This window comes from Chiloscyllium punctatum, chromosome 30 (genome assembly GCF_047496795.1).
Source record: "Chiloscyllium punctatum isolate Juve2018m chromosome 30, sChiPun1.3, whole genome shotgun sequence".
Taxonomy (NCBI): domain Eukaryota; kingdom Metazoa; phylum Chordata; class Chondrichthyes; order Orectolobiformes; family Hemiscylliidae; genus Chiloscyllium; species Chiloscyllium punctatum.
The window spans coordinates 20301277-20316173 of NC_092768.1; the positions used below are offsets into that span (position 1 = coordinate 20301277).

The window sequence follows — 14897 nt, forward strand, 5'->3', positions numbered from 1 at the left end:
TGTGCGAGAGTGTGTGTGTGTGAGTGAGTCTGTGTGTGCGTGTGAGTCTGTGTGTGTGTGTGAGTCTGTGTGAGTGAGTCCGTGTGTGAGTGAGTGAGTCTGTGTGTGAGTGAGTCTGTGTGAGTGAGTCTGTGTGTGTTTGTGTGTGTGAGTCTGTGTGTGTGAGTCTGTGTGTGTGTGTGCCTGTGTGTGTGTGAGTGAGTTTGTGTGTGAGTGAGTCTGTGTGTATGTGAGTCTATGTGTGTGTCTGTGTGTGTGTGAGTGAGTCTTTATGTGAGTGAGTCTGTGTGTGTGTATGTGAGTCTGTGTGAGTGAGTCTGTGTGTGTGTGTGAGTGAGTCTGTTTGAGTGAGTCTGTGTGTGGGTGTATGCGTGTGTGTGTGTCTGTGAGTGAATGAGTCTGTGTGAGTGAGTCTGTATGTGTGTGTGCCTGCGTGTGTGTGTGTCTGCGTGTGTGTGTGTGAGTCTGTGTGTGTGTGAGTCTGTCTGTGTGTGTCAGTGTGTGTGTGAGTGAGTCTGTGTGAGTGAGTCTGTGTGTGTGTGTCTGTCTGTGTGTGTGCGTGTCTGTGTGTGTGTGAGTCTGTGTGTGTGTGAGTCTGTGTGTCTGTGTGTGAGTCTGTGTGTGTGAGTCTGTGTGTGTGTGAGAGTGAGTCTGTGTGAGTGAGTCTGTGTGTGTGTGAGTCTGTGTGTGTGTGTGTGTGTGTCTGTGTGTGTGTGAGTCTGTCTGTGTGTGTGTGTGTGTGTGAGTCTGTGTGTGTGTGAGTCTGTGTGTCTGTGTGTGAGTCTGTGTGTGTGAGTCTGTGTGTGTGTGAGAGTGAGTCTGTGTGCGTGTGTGAGTCTGTGTGAGTGAGTCTGTGTGTGTGTGTCTGTGTGTGTGTGTCTGTGTGTGTGTGTCTGTGTGTGTGTGAGTCTGTGTGTGAGTGAGGGAGTCTCTGTGTGCGTGTGAGAGTGAGTCTGTGTGTGTCTGTGCATGTGTGAGTGAATGTGTGTGTGCGAGAGTCTGTGTGTGTGTGAGTGAGTCTGTGTGTGCGTGTGAGCCTGTGTGTGTGTGAGAGAGTCTGTGTGAGTGAGTCCGTGTGTGAGTGAGTGAGTCTGTGTGTTAGTGAGGGAGTCTGTGTGTGTATGTGTGTGTGTGTGAGTGAGTCTGTGTGTGTCTGTGCGTGTGTGAGTGAATGTGTGTGTGCGAGAGTCTGTGTGTGTGTGAGTGAGTCTGTGTGTGCGTGTGAGTCTGTGTGTGTGTGTGAGTCTGTGTGAGTGAGTCCGTGTGTGAGTGAGTGAGTCTGTGTGTGAGTGAGTCTGTGTGTGTTTGTGTGTGTGAGTCTGTGTGTGTGAGTCTGTGTGTGTGTGCCTGTGTGTGTGTGAGTGAGTTTGTGTGTGAGTGAGTCTGTGTGTATGTGAGTCTATGTGTGTGTCTGTGTGTGTGTGAGTGAGTCTGTGTGTGAGTGAGTCTGTGTGTGTGTATGTGAGTCTGTGTGAGTGAGTCTGTGTGTGTGTGTGAGTGAGTCTGTTTGAGTGAGTCTGTGTGTGGGTGTATGCGTGTGTGTGTGTCTGTGTGAGTGAATGAGTCTGTGTGAGTGAGTCTGTGTGTGTGTGTGAGTCTGTGTGTGTGTGTGTGTCTGTGTGTGTGTGAGTGAGTCAGTGTGAGTGAGTCTGTGTGTGTGAGTCTGTGTGTGTGTGAGAGTGAGTCTGTGTGTGTGAGTCTGTGTGTGTGTGTCTGTCTGTGTGTGTGTGAGTGAGTCAGTGTGTGTGAGTCTGTGTGTGTGTGTCTGTGTGTGTGTGTGTGTGTGTGAGTCTGTGTGTGTGTGTGTGTGTGTGTGTGTGTGTGTGTGTGTGTGTGTGTGTGTGTGTGAGTCTGTGGGAATAGCCCTGGGTGAGGGTGCCCTAAGCCTGGGGAACTTGCCAGTCAGCGGTGGGCAGAGGGATGGGGAAGGAAATGATGGTCCGAGAGTGAGCTGGTGGGATAGCCCGAACCACAAACCTGGAGGCGGTGTTTCCATTTCACCGGCAGCTGAACTCATCGCTTCCATTCCAGCAGCTTTTATAAAGAGCTTTCCCTGCACTCTCTGACCCACAGAGAGAGAGAGGCTGACCCAGCGAGCTCCCTCCCAGAGAGAGAGAGAGACAGAGACAGAGACCCTCAGACAGAGCCTGAGTGGACCCGAGAGAGACTGAGCCCAGCGAGTTCCCTCTGCCCCCTGACAGCATGGACACTGAGGCCAAGTTCTTGGAGCTGGAGAATGGGGGGCTGCTGCCCATCAGGGAGTCAGGCTCCAACACAAGCTGTTTCTGGCGGGCTCTGTGTACACTCGCTGTCCTCGGCTTGTTGCTGCTATCGACCTTTCTCTTCCTGCTTCAGTTTGGAGTGCTCCCTCCAAACCAGGTGAGGATCAGCTCGGGGCTCGGGGATTGACTGGGGTGGTTGGCTGAGACCCTGTCTTTTCTCTGGAGTCTGAGAATCAGGGAGTGGATTTTACAGCAAACATCCCCATCCTGCTGACCCTGTACTGGGCTGAGAGTTGGGCCGAGTCTCACAGTTTGATCTCTCTCTGTTTGCAGGAAACACTGAACTCAACGCCTGCCCCAGGACAGAAAATGGATAATTATTCAGCTGTGACAGGATTCCCTGTGAGGAACGGTAAGTGTCAGTCTAGCTCTGACTCTGATATCTATCTCAACCAACACCCCACCCCTCCACCTCCTCTGTGTCTCCCAGTCTCTACCAACCCCCCTCTCTGTGTCTCCCAGTATCTCCCGTATCTCCCAATCTCTACCAAAGCCCCACCCGTGTCTCCCAGTCAGTACCAATCCCTGTGTGTCTGTGTGTGTGTGTGTGTGTGTGTGTGTGTATGTGTGTGTGTGTGTCTGTGTCTCCGTCTCCCAGTCAGTACCAATCCCTGTGTGTCTGTGTGTGTGTGTGTGTGTGTGTGTGTGTGTGTGTGTGTGTGTCTGTGTCTCCATCTCCCAGTCAGTACCAATCCCTGTGTGTCTGTGTGTGTGTGTGTCTGTGTGTGTCTGTGTGTGTCTCCCAGTCTCTACCCCACCCCGTGTCTCCCAGTCAGTACCAATCCCTCTGTGTGTGTGTGTGTGTGTCCCCAGTCAGTATCAATCCCTGTGTGTATGTGTGTGTGTGTGTGTCTCTGTGTCCTCAGTCAGTACCAATCCCTTTGTGTGTGTCTTGTGGTCGTGTGTGTGCGTGTGTGTGTGTCTCCCAGTCAGTACCAATCCCTCTGTGTGTGTCTTGTGGTCGTGTGTGTGTGTGTGTGTGTGTGTGTGTCTGTGTCTCCGTCTCCCAGTCAGTACCAATCCCTGTGTGTCTGTGTGTGTGTGTGTGTGTGTGTGTGTGTGTGTGTGTGTGTGTGTCTGTGTCTCCGTCTCCCAGTCAGTACCAATCCCTGTGTGTCTGTGTGTGTGTGTGTGTGTCTGTGTGTGTCTCCCAGTCTCTACCCCCCCCCCCCGTGTCTCCCAGTCAGTACCAATCCCTGTGTGTCTGTGTGTGTGTGTGTGTGTGTGTGTGTGTGTCTGTGTGTGTCTCCCAGTCTCTACCCCCCCCGTGTCTCCCAGTCAGTACCAATCCCTCTGTGTGTGTGTGTGTCCCCAGTCAGTATCAATCCCTGTGTGTATGTGTGTGTGTGTGTGTGTGTCTCTGTGTCCTCAGTCAGTACCAATCCCTTTGTGTGTGTCTTGTGGTCGTGTGTGTGCGTGTGTGTGTGTCTCTGTGTCCTCAGTCAGTACCAATCCCTTTGTGTGTGTCTTGTGGTCGTGTGTGTGCGTGTGTGTGTGTCTCCCAGTCAGTACCAACCTCTTTTTCTCGCTCGCACTCTCCCCCCCCCACCCCACCCCCCACCCCCCCCCCCCACCCCACCCCCCACCCCACCCCCATCTCTGGTTTTCAAACTCTCTCTCTCGGCCTCTTCCAATTTCTATCCGTCCTCTCTCTGTGACTGTTACGGGAAAGACTAAATGGCCATCTTTTCCATTTCCAGGTTTGCCCCAACTCCTGCAGCAGGTGGGGAGTGACCCCCGGCCGAGAATCGCAGCTCACCTGACAGGTACAGAACTGTTCTCAATGTGACAGCATCCTCTAGAGAATAGGCCCCAGCAGCTGGGAGGGGGTCGGGAGAAGGTGGAGGGGTTGGGAAAAGGGATGCATACTGATGAGATTTTGCCTTCTCTGTACCGAAGAGGATTTGAGCCAATCAGCATAATGGCTAGTGGCAACATACCTCTATATGCTGGATTAGGAACAGTTGGGTTAATTGGGTGGCACTAAAACCCAATTGACTGGTTTTGGAATAACCAGCAAATACATCAGTGCTCAGTGGCAGAATATCTAATGCTGGTTGTGAGAAGGTTTGCACCAATCCCAAAAAAGATGATGAAGGGAACGTGTTCCTGGTGGAAACTGGAACAAATTGGAGTGCTGGACAGGGTAGGATTGGCCAGGTGGTCATGTCTGTCCTACTCTGGAACATCTTAGCTCGGTGCTACCTAGTTCCAACCCCTCCCCATGTCACCGTCACCCTCCACGGAGATGCCAGGTGAGATGTGGAGGGGATATTGTGGAAAAACCCTGACCCCACAGCCCACCTTAGGCAATCCCAGCAATCACCAGACTGTGTGCTAGTTATGAGGACCCTCATACGTGACACATGTTACTCTAAGGCTTTCCTAATGTAATGCTTCAGATTGGACTCAAATGACTTTGAGTAAAGTCTCGTGCCTTGTTCAAACACAGATCAAAGCTTGCCACATGATTCAAGGGTGAGATCTCTGAAATGCTCATTTCTGACTCTGGTGAGCAAGTCTCCAATACAATTCCATCCGTCTGACCACAGCACCAAGGACTCTCCACCCATTTAGGTGCAAGCAGGGAATGGTTCAGCACTTGGAAGGAGAGACCAGGGACTATTCCAGCAAGGGTCCTATTCGTTAGTGGGAAAACTAAACACAGCCAGTATGTTCAGGTGGGTAAAATATTCCATTCTTACGTTGTCCTGTCTTTCATCAGCATTGCAAACCAAAGGAGGGACCGTGATTTGGCAAAATGAGAGTGATTCCACCTTCACCGAGGGCCTGGAGTTCAGGGACAACCATCTCATCATCAAGAGGCCTGGACAGTACTTTGTCTACACCCAGGTGGTCTTCCACAGCATGGAGTGTCAGCCCCAGGCTGTTTACCTGAGCCACGAACTCTCCAAGCTGTCACCAAGTTATCCCGAGGAAGCCATTCTACTGAAAGCCACCAAATCCGCCTGCCACTCTCACCAACGCAAGGAGCCCTGGTACAAAACCTCCTACCAGGGAGCCATCTTTGAGTTCCTGGAGGGAGATCAGATCTTCTCCAGGGTTAACGAGGAGACAACGGGATATGTAGACACAGCCGAAGGGAAGACTTTCTTTGGAATATTTGCTGTGTAAATGAGGCCACTTTCATTGATGAACGCTGATCACAAATTTCAAATTGAACAGCAGTACAAGTTGATTGTCTTAGTTGGCCAAATGGATTGTGTTCTCTTTCTATTTATTTAAAGACGTGCAGCAAGAAAAGCTAACCAAATGTGTTGGGATGGGGTAGTGTGGGGCGTTATCTTTCAGGAACAAAGCTCTAATCAGAGTCCAGGCTTTGGTTCCATCTGGCAGAACAATCCAGAGGGACCGAATGGCCTAAGCATGTTCCTGGGATGGTTTTGTTCTGTTTCATTCTTTTCATGTTGGGTGATGATTCGCTGCTGGAGATGTAATTGATTGTGTTTTAGTGAACAGGCAAATAGCACACTCTCAGTAAGCTGACCTGATTTTATTATTTAAGATAATGCTGTCATAACTAGTCTGTTAATTTATTTAATATTTCAATGATATTTAATGTCCATAATGGGATCTGAATGCGTACTCCTCAGGGAGAGAATAATACAACAATTCTTGTCACTGACAAGTCTGGTCTCAGGTCTGATATTCAGGCTCATTAGCTCAGGTATCAATCCTTGTATAGTATGGTTTACGCCTTTCTGTCAATTTCGATTAGATCACTAATATATCTGTGAAAAATCTTTGTCAATGATTGCGCAAAGTCTTGAAATTTCTGTTAAGTGATGAAAGCCAGCCAAGCTCTCTCTCTGTCTCTCTCTCTGTCTCTTTCTGTCTCTGTCTCTCTGTCTCACTCTCTCTCTGTCTCTCTGTCTCTCTCTGTCTCTCTCTGTCTCTGTCCCTCTCTCTCTCTGTCTCTCTCTCTCTCTCTCTCTCTGTCTGTGTGTGTCTCTCTCTGTGTCTCTCTCTCTCTGTCTCTCTCTCTCTCTCTCTCTCATCTCTGTCTCTCTCTCTGTCTGTGTGTGTGTCTCTCTCTCTCTGTCTCTCTGTCTCTCTCTGTGTCTCTCTCTCTCTGTCTCTCTCTCTCTCTGGGTCTCTCTCTCTCTCTCTCTCTCTGTCTGTGTGTGTGTGTCTCTCTCTCTCTGTCTCTCTCTCTCTCCCTCGCTGTGTGTGTGTGTGTGTGTGTGTGTGTGTGTGTGTCTCACACACATGAAATCACTGCTTTATGGTCTGGTAGGGCTATGGTGACTTTAGCAGTAATCTCCCTTGGAACCATCAACTGCAATCAGTGTTTGATGTAAAACTATGACATCTGTTTTAAAGATGACTTTCAATGACAAAGCTGTTGCCAAGTTTAAGATGTTCCAGATTGATATGTTGGTATTTAAACCTATTTATTCATTGTTGATTTTATCTGTTATTTAATGTCAAACTCATAGATGGGAGTTAATAAAGATATTTTCAGTACATTGAATGTTTGTTTCTGATTATTACACAATGATTAGTGTTTGTTGGCAATTAGGTTAGATTCCTTAGTGTGGAAACAAGCCATTTGGCCCAACAAGTCCACACCAACCCTCCGAAGAGTAACCCACCCAGACCCATTCGCTCTGACTAATGCAACTAACACTGTGGGCAACTTAGCATGGCCAATTCACCTGACCCACACATCTTTGGGACTGTGGGAGGAAACCCACGCAGACACTGGGAGAACCTGCAAACTCCACACAGACAGTCACCCGAGGTTGGAATCGAACCCAGGTCCCTAGTGCTGTGAGGCAGCAGTGCCAATCACTGAGCCACCATCATCCCCTCACCTCCTGGTAGGTACTGTTGACAGCGTGGACCCAGGACAACTGAACGGGCAATCTAAGAGGATAAGGCAGAATGGGAATGTGAGATGGGATTGGGAGATCTATCTCGGAAAGATCATCAGAATATTCAGGAGAAATCACCATCTAATCTGAGAGGTAATTGAATCTCTCTGAATTAAAAATTAACTCTGGGGAATTCCTCCCTTTTCCTTTTCAGTCGATAAAGATGTGTTATTCATGGTGACTATCAATAATACCCAGTCCCTTCACTGCACCTACTTCCCAAACAGCCCACCTCCCTTCCCCCCTGCGAAATGCGTCCCACATCCTTCTTGAAATGACGGTACTGTGTTCACTGACCACATCCTTTTCAAACTATTTCCAGTGGGTTACAATGCTGTGATGAAATAGACATATTTGGGGACCTAACAGGTTTCGCTCTAGAGAGTTGACATGTGAGTTGTCCAATCCACTTCCCATTCTCCGCCTCAAATACTTTATAAAATCTTTTCACAGCCAACCCCAACCCACACCCTTTAAGACTGCACGTTGATGGGCAGTAGTCAGACATGTTCACAGTCCTTACTTCTGTCTCTGCCACTCTGTTCCTTCCCTATGCTCTCTGGGACATAACATTTTAACCCAATGAGGGATCGGGATCTGAAATGCGCACCTTATCTTCGTGGCAACAAATACAAGTGAAAACTTCGAAAGAAATTTGGGTAATTCTCTGCAGAGAGAATTATCTCCATGCAGAGCTACAGGGGGACAATGCAGGGAAACATGACTAACTGTGTCACTTTTAGGGTGCATCGACATGGAGTCACACAGCACAGAAACCGATCTAACCAGTTCACGCCAACCATAACCCCAAACTAAACTAGCCCTACCTGTCTGCTCCTGGCTCAGATCCCTCCACACCTTTCCTATTGATGTACTTATCCAAATGTCTTTTAAACATTGTAACTGTACTCACATCTACCACTCCCTCAGACAGTTTATTCCAGACATGAATCACCCTCTGTTTAAAAAACAATTTGCTTCTCACGTCCTTTTTAAATCTTTTTCCCCTTACCTTGAAAATTATACCCTCTGGTTATATTTTGGGTTCAGCTCCAATGGGAGAAAGTCCATGTGATTGGGTGGGGTGGTTGACTGAGAGCCTGTCGTTTCCATGGAGTCTGAGAATCAGGGAACAGATTTTACAGCAAATATCCCAGTGTGTTGCAGCTCACCATCCTGCAGACCCTGTACTGGGCCAGGAGTTGGGCTGAGTCTCACAGTTAGACCTCACTCGCAAGATCTTCACCTCCACAACCACCTGACGAAGGAGCAGCGCTCCGAAAGCTGGTGCTTCCAAATAAACCTGTTGGACTATAACCTGGTGTTGTGTGATTTTTTCACTTTGTCCAGCCCCCAGTTCAATTATCGGTTCCTCCAAGTCAGTTTGAACTGTCTGACTGCAGGAAGCACCGAACTTAGCTCCTGTTTCAGAACAGAAAATGGAGAGTCATTCAGTCCCTGTGAGAAACATCCCTTTTTATTTCAAAAATACACCTTATTCATACAATAATCCCTTGTGTATACATTGTCAATAGATGCAGTCTGGCTCTGTACAGCTGCATATCAAAAATAAACAAACAATACATTGACTCTATCCAAGAAACCAAAGACCTCTCTTACACATACAATACTAATATTTACCTTTATTTAGGGCACCAGGAGGGTCCGATAACTGAACGGACCTCCATTTCCCTTCAGCAGAGAGCCCTCAGACAGTGGTCTTTCCCCACTGCCCCTTGGCAACAGCTGTCACAGGCTTTAGTGTGTCCCTCAGGACATAGTCCTGCATCTTGGAACGTGCCAGTCTGTCACACTCGGTCAGGGTCAGCTCCTCGCTCTGGAAGACCAACACATTTCAGTCAGACCAAAGAGCATCTTTCACTGAGTTGATGGTCCACCAGGTGCAGTCGATGTTTGTCTCGATGTGTGTCCCGGGGAACAGACCGTGGAACACAGAGTCCCGCGTCAGAGAGCTGCTCGGGATGGAGCTCAACACAAACCACTGCATCTTCCTCCAGCCTTCCTTCACAATGGAACATTCCAGAAGGAGGTGTGTGACAGTCTCGTCCCCACCGCAGCCACTTCGAGGGCAGCGTGTGGTGGCACAGACTGACTGGGTGTACATGAAGGATCCCCTTCTCACCACCAGCCCAGCGATGGCTTGGTGCTTGTTGGAAAGTTCTGGTGATGGTGCATTCTGCCAAATGGCTTTGACAGTCTGCTCAGGGAACGACTCGGCAGGATTCAGCCCCTCCTTTTCCCTCAGGATCTCGAGGACATGGCACTGCTGCCTCACAGCTATAGGGACCTGGGTTTGATTCCAGCCTTGGATGACTGTCTGTGTGGAGTTTGCACGTTCACCTTGTATCTGTGCGAGTTTCTTTCGGGTGCTCTGATTTCCTCCCACAGTCCAAAGATGCGCAGATTCGGTGAATTGGCCATGTGAAATTGCCCATAGTGTTCAGGGATGTGTAAGTTAGGTGCATTAGTCAGAGGGAAATGTCCACCTTTAGGGTAGGGGAATAGATCTTGGTGAGTTAGTCTCCAGAGGATCATTGTGGACCTGTTGGGTCAATTGGCCTGTTTCCACACTGAAGGGATTCTGATTCTATGTCTCTATGTGCTGACCACCGGGTGTCAGTCTAGCCCTTGCTCCTTGTATCAATTCCTAACAATCCCTATCTCTGTGTCTCACAATCTCTACCAATCCCTCTCTCTGTCTCCCAATCTCCCCTAATCCCTCTCTCTGTGTGTCATTCAATCTCTACCAATCCCTCCTTGTTTGTCTCCCAGTCTCTACTAATCCCTCCCTCTCTCTCTCTTTCTCTGCCTCCTAATCTCCCATAATCCCTCTCTCTGTGTCTACCAATCTTTAATGATCCCTATAACTCTGTCACTAAGTCTCTACCAATCCCTCTCTCTCTCTGTCTCCAAATCTCCCACAATCCCTCTCTCTGTGTCTCCCAATCTACACCAATCCCTCTCTCAGTGCCTCCCAATCTCTAACAATCCTTTGCTCCCTCTGTTTTACAGTCTCTACCAATCTCTCTCTCTCTTTCTCTGTCTCCCAATCTCCCCCAATCCCTCTCTCTATGTCTCCCAATCTACACCAATCCCTCTCTCTCTCTCTCTCCGTCTCCCAATCTCCCCCAATCCCTCTCTCTATGTCTCCCAATCTACACCAATCCCTCTCTCTCTCTCTCTCTGTATCTTAGAATCTCTACCAAACTCCTGTATAGTGATTGTAATGGAGTCAGTCAGCTGGACCTGATGGAATATGAGTTCCCTGATTGGGGCTGTTAATCCAGTCCAATCAGGGGAAGCGGTTGATAGAAAAGGTGAAATGTCAGGGACATGGTGACCCCCCCCCCCCCGAATACCTGACTTTGCAAGAGGCAGTGCTATTGTCCCAGGCTCTGCATTTGTAAATAAAAGGTGATTGGTGATGGGCTACCAGCATCTTAAGAGTATTTCACACACCCTCCCCCTCTTTTTTTGAATGCTTTGAAATTTCAATTTTTAAATCAAACTCTCTACCTCCCTCCATCGATCATATTCATCTCTTCCAGGTCTATCTCTCTTCAAGTAGAATTGAAGCTGATGGTATTGATTGGTGAGCAGGCTTGGTGGGCTGAATGGTCTACTCCCAGCCCTCTGTTCTCCTCTGAGGAGTGCTCATCTTGCAGTGAGTAAATTTCAGGAGTAGTGCCATAAAGAAGGGCAGGGGGAGCCTGGAACTCTCGCCAACCAAAAGCTGTTCAGACTGTGGGGTTGGAGCTAGCTGTGGGAGTTGGCTGCCTCATTTCCTCCATTGCAACAGGGACAAAATGCTCCGAGAGCTCTTTGTCGATGGTGAAGACGTTTGGGGCTTCTCACGACAGTGATAGGTGCCGTGTAAATGCACATCCTTGCTTTTTCCTCTGATGCCCTGAAGTGTGATGTGAAATGTGTCTCACGCACCACAAAGTGCACACGTTATGTCAAGTGAACTATGTGTTCCATTCTGACAGGACGAACAGTTCACACCTTGTAAGCGAAAAATAGCTCTTTCGGTTCAACAGGGGACTGAATGATTCTGAAAGTGCAACAGAGGAAAGTTGGATATTGAAGTGGGAAGATGTAAAGGTGACAGCACCTCCTTTAACAAAGTGTGTGACAAAGTGAACATTACCAAAAGTGTAACAGATCCCATGCACTATTTAATGGACCAGGCCAGAAACCCCCTCAAAACATTTTCAGAAGGCAGCCGAATATTTTTTTCGGCAGATGTGAAGTGGATAATCCAGGAGAGATGCAGCTGCTCAAACCGCTCATCTTGAAGCCAAACACAAATTATTTAAACACAATGGTTGAAATACAAATGAAGGAAATCAGAATTGGGAATAACTTAATTATTTGAAAACGCAAAATCGCAACTTAACCAAGCTTCCCTCAACATCCCATTAACACACCCCTTGGCAAAAGGTAAATTCAAACACAGGTTCTTACAGCCAGGAGGGATTTCAGACAGAAAGGTCACGCAAGGCCTCTGTTAACTATGGAATCTCTTTACACTGTAGCTGCTTCTCGGCTACCAGTAGCTTCTGACTCCTTGGTAAAACTAAACTCGGCCAGAAAAACCTCTGAACTGGGAGAACTGGCCACTCCCCTTTCATTGTATACCCTGATGTAAAAAAAAACCGAAAGGCCTCCTCTGCTGACTCAGGCAGTGTCTGTCAGTCATTGCAGCACCACTGCCTTTACAACCCCTCTTGGAAAAAAAAACAAGGACAACATAACCTTGTTAAAGGGGCAGCATCATCACAAAGAGCAGCACGGTGGCTCAGTTCCTCACAGTGCCACGAACCCGGGTTCAATTCCAGCCTTGGGCAACTGTCTCTGTGGAGTTTGCACATTCTCCCCGTGTCTGCGTGGGTTTCCTCCGGGTGCTCCGGTTTCCTCCCACAGTCCAAAAATGTGCAGGTCAGGTGAATTGACCGTGCTAAATTGCCCGTCGTGATAGCTGCATTAGTCAGGGGTAAATCTACAGAAATGGGTCTAGCTGGGTAACTCTTCGGAGGGTTGGTGTGGATTTGTTGGGCCAAATGGCCTGTTTCCACACTGTAGGGAAACTAATCTAATCTAAAAAATCTACCACCTCTCATTATCACCCCCTCAGTATCACATATATGGAGAGGATGCCAGACTGAGAGTGATTCCACCTTCACCGAGGGCCTGGAGTTTCGGGACAACCATCTCATCATCAAGAGGCCTGGACAGTACTTTGTCTACACCCAGGTGGTCTTCCACAGCATGGAGTGTCAGCCCCAGGCCGTCTACCTGAGCCACGAACTCACCAAGCTGTCACCAAGTTATCCCGAGGAAGCCATTCTACTGAAGGCCACCAAATCCGCCTGCCACTCTCACCAACGCAAGGAGCCCTGGTACAAAACCTCCTACCAGGGAGCCATCTTTGAGTTCCTGGAGGGAGATCAGATCTTCTCCAGGGTTAACGAGGAGACAACGGGATATGTAGACACAACCGAAGGGAAGACTTTCTTTGGAATATTTGCTGTGAGAGGATTCTGAGACCCTTTTCAATGTTTTTCCTAGTACCTGGGCCGTCTGGCTAAGAGATATGGACACTACCACTGCACCACAAGAGCCCGCTCACCCAAAACCCTTCTAACCAAAACACAATACTGATGAACGATTACAAGTTCAGATTGAACTGCACCAGGACATAATCAACCATGCTATGCTATTGGGTACCAATTGGGCAAAGGGACAAAATCTCTGTCTCTCTCCTTCGACCCAGTTTAACCTGCCCTGCTATTTAAAACCTGTCCAGCCCAAGACTCACCCAGTGGTTAGTTTTGTGTGTGATATTCCACTGTCTCAGCACCTTATCACACCAGTGCATGAGGCAGTGCCCTGATCCATTTACTCAGCACCTTGGTGTTTGTGGGGTCATACTGTGCGCTGACTATATTTTTGGCATCCCCCTCTGCCGTTGACAGGACTGTACAAAGCCCACCGCTGGCTGTAGAGAGCTCTGGGACAGCCTCAGTCTGTGACAGGTGCTATCGAAATGCTGGAGATTTCCCTGAACCTCAGCGTGAAGTAGCTTCATGCAGTTTGTGGTTTGGGGTCGGTAACTCACTCTGTTAACATCAACTCACCTTTGAGTCACCACGTCTCAACCATCACGACTTCTGCAATGTAAAACAAATTCATATTTCTGTTGCGTCCCTGCCTCCGATCTAGGAGGACCCAGGTTCAAGTCTCACCTGCTCCAGAGCTGTGTAACATTACAGTTGGTGTGAAAATACCAATGTCTGGAGGGAGATATCAATGTGGAATTTGTCACAGCTTGTTCACCTTCTGAAGCAGGGTTGAACAGGCACAGTCCTATCTGCGCTGATCCCACTGGGCAGCCCTTAGCCTGCTCCTCAGATGCTGCCTTCACCACCATCTCGACTCTGATCTCCAGTATCTGCATTCCTCACTTTTGCCATTGTCACAATACTTCTAATGCTCTTCCAAGTAATTTCTTTTAAGCGTTGTGAGCTCTCGTGACTTTATTATCCTGCAAGGCAGCAAATTCCAGATTCCCACTACCCTCCGAGTGAAAGAAAATGCCATTTTAAAAAAAAATTAAACTAATCAGGGTAATGATGCAGAGCAAAAACGAGCTGTCTTCTGCTTTACAGTCTCTGGGCTCTGGTGTGATTAAGGCAAACATGAGGACTACAGATGCTGGAAGGCAGAGTTTAGATCAGAGTGATGCTGGAAAAGCACAGCAGGTCAGGCAGTATCCGAGGAGTAGGAAAATCGACGTTTCTATTCCTGATGAAGGGCATTTGCCCAAAACATCGATTTTCCTGCTCCTCGGATGCTGCCTGACCTGCTGTGCTTTTCCAGCACCTCACTGATTCTAAACTCTGGTGTGACGACCCCATTCTGAGTGAGCAAGTAGGCTGTTCGACTGTAGATGCTGGAGATCAGAGTGGAAAAACTGCTGGAAAAACACAGCAGGTCAGGCAGCCTCCGAGGAGCAGGAGAACCGACATTTCGGGCATAAACTCTTCATCAGGAATGAGGGCGGGTGGAGTCCAAGCGGGCTGAGAGATATGTGGGAGGGGGTTGGGAATGGGGGTAAGGTATCTGGGAATGTGAGAGGTAGATGAAGGTGGCGGGCAGGTGGGAGTGATGGTGATGGTGATGGAGGGGAGGGTGAAGCGAATAGGTAGGAAGGAAGATGGACAAGTGGGACTGTTCAAGAGGGAGGGTTGGATCTGGGATAAGGTGGGGGGGAGGGGAGATGAGGAAACTGTATGACTAACCCACTTTATTTAAACCATCTGTCATCAGGACTGAGACCAATCAGAAAGCAATCAGTTTTGTGGGTTAGGGGAGAGGTGGGAGGGTTATTCTGACTGGTTCATTTACCTATTTTTTAATCAGCCTAGTTCAGAGATGTTTCTGTATCCCTCTGTAGCAGGTGAGATTTGAACCTGGGCCTCCTGGCTCAAGCATGGGGACACTACCACATTGGTTAGGAGTCTTTTTGACTTGGCTTTTCTTGTGGGATCTCACACTTGCCTTTCCAATCATTGGGTATCTACATTATTTTTGAACCCAAAATGTATTCTATTGGGATACATCGCGGCCTGGTACAGCAGCTGCTCTGCCCAGGACTGTAAGTAACTACAGAGAGTTGTGAATACAGCCCAGA

General features: G+C 48.5%; 2 protein-coding genes across 2 annotated transcripts; both read left to right on the forward strand.

Moving 5' to 3' along the window:
* Window positions 1-2202: 2202 nt before the first annotated feature.
* LOC140455103 (tumor necrosis factor-like) lies at window positions 2203-5417 on the forward strand. Its single transcript, XM_072549766.1, has 4 exons — window positions 2203-2379; window positions 2556-2634; window positions 3983-4048; window positions 5008-5417. The coding sequence occupies exons 1-4, from the start codon at window positions 2203-2205 to the stop codon at window positions 5415-5417; spliced, it is 732 nt and encodes a 243-aa protein (XP_072405867.1).
* A 1786-nt stretch (window positions 5418-7203) lies between these two features.
* LOC140455104 (tumor necrosis factor-like) lies at window positions 7204-12748 on the forward strand. The gene is made up of 2 exons (XM_072549767.1): window positions 7204-7273; window positions 12339-12748. Exons 1-2 carry the CDS (start codon window positions 7204-7206, stop codon window positions 12746-12748), a joined length of 480 nt encoding a protein of 159 aa, XP_072405868.1.
* Window positions 12749-14897: the final 2149 nt, after the last annotated feature.

What these genes read in the sequence shown, in the direction of transcription:
- LOC140455103 (XM_072549766.1), top strand. Translation starts at nt 2,203, where the DNA reads ATGGACACTGAGGCCAAGTTCTTGGAGCTGGAGAATGGGGGGCTGCTG. An exon ending in AGGATTCCCTGTGAGGAACG is followed by an intron (nt 2,635 to 3,982) that starts GTAAGTGTCAGT and finishes TTCCATTTCCAG; the next exon opens with GTTTGCCCCAACTCCTGCAG. An exon ending in AATCGCAGCTCACCTGACAG is followed by an intron (nt 4,049 to 5,007) that starts GTACAGAACTGT and finishes GTCTTTCATCAG; the next exon opens with CATTGCAAACCAAAGGAGGG.
- LOC140455104 (XM_072549767.1), top strand. Translation starts at nt 7,204, where the DNA reads ATGGGATTGGGAGATCTATCTCGGAAAGATCATCAGAATATTCAGGAG. An exon ending in ATCACCATCTAATCTGAGAG is followed by an intron (nt 7,274 to 12,338) that starts GTAATTGAATCT and finishes TCACCCCCTCAG; the next exon opens with TATCACATATATGGAGAGGA.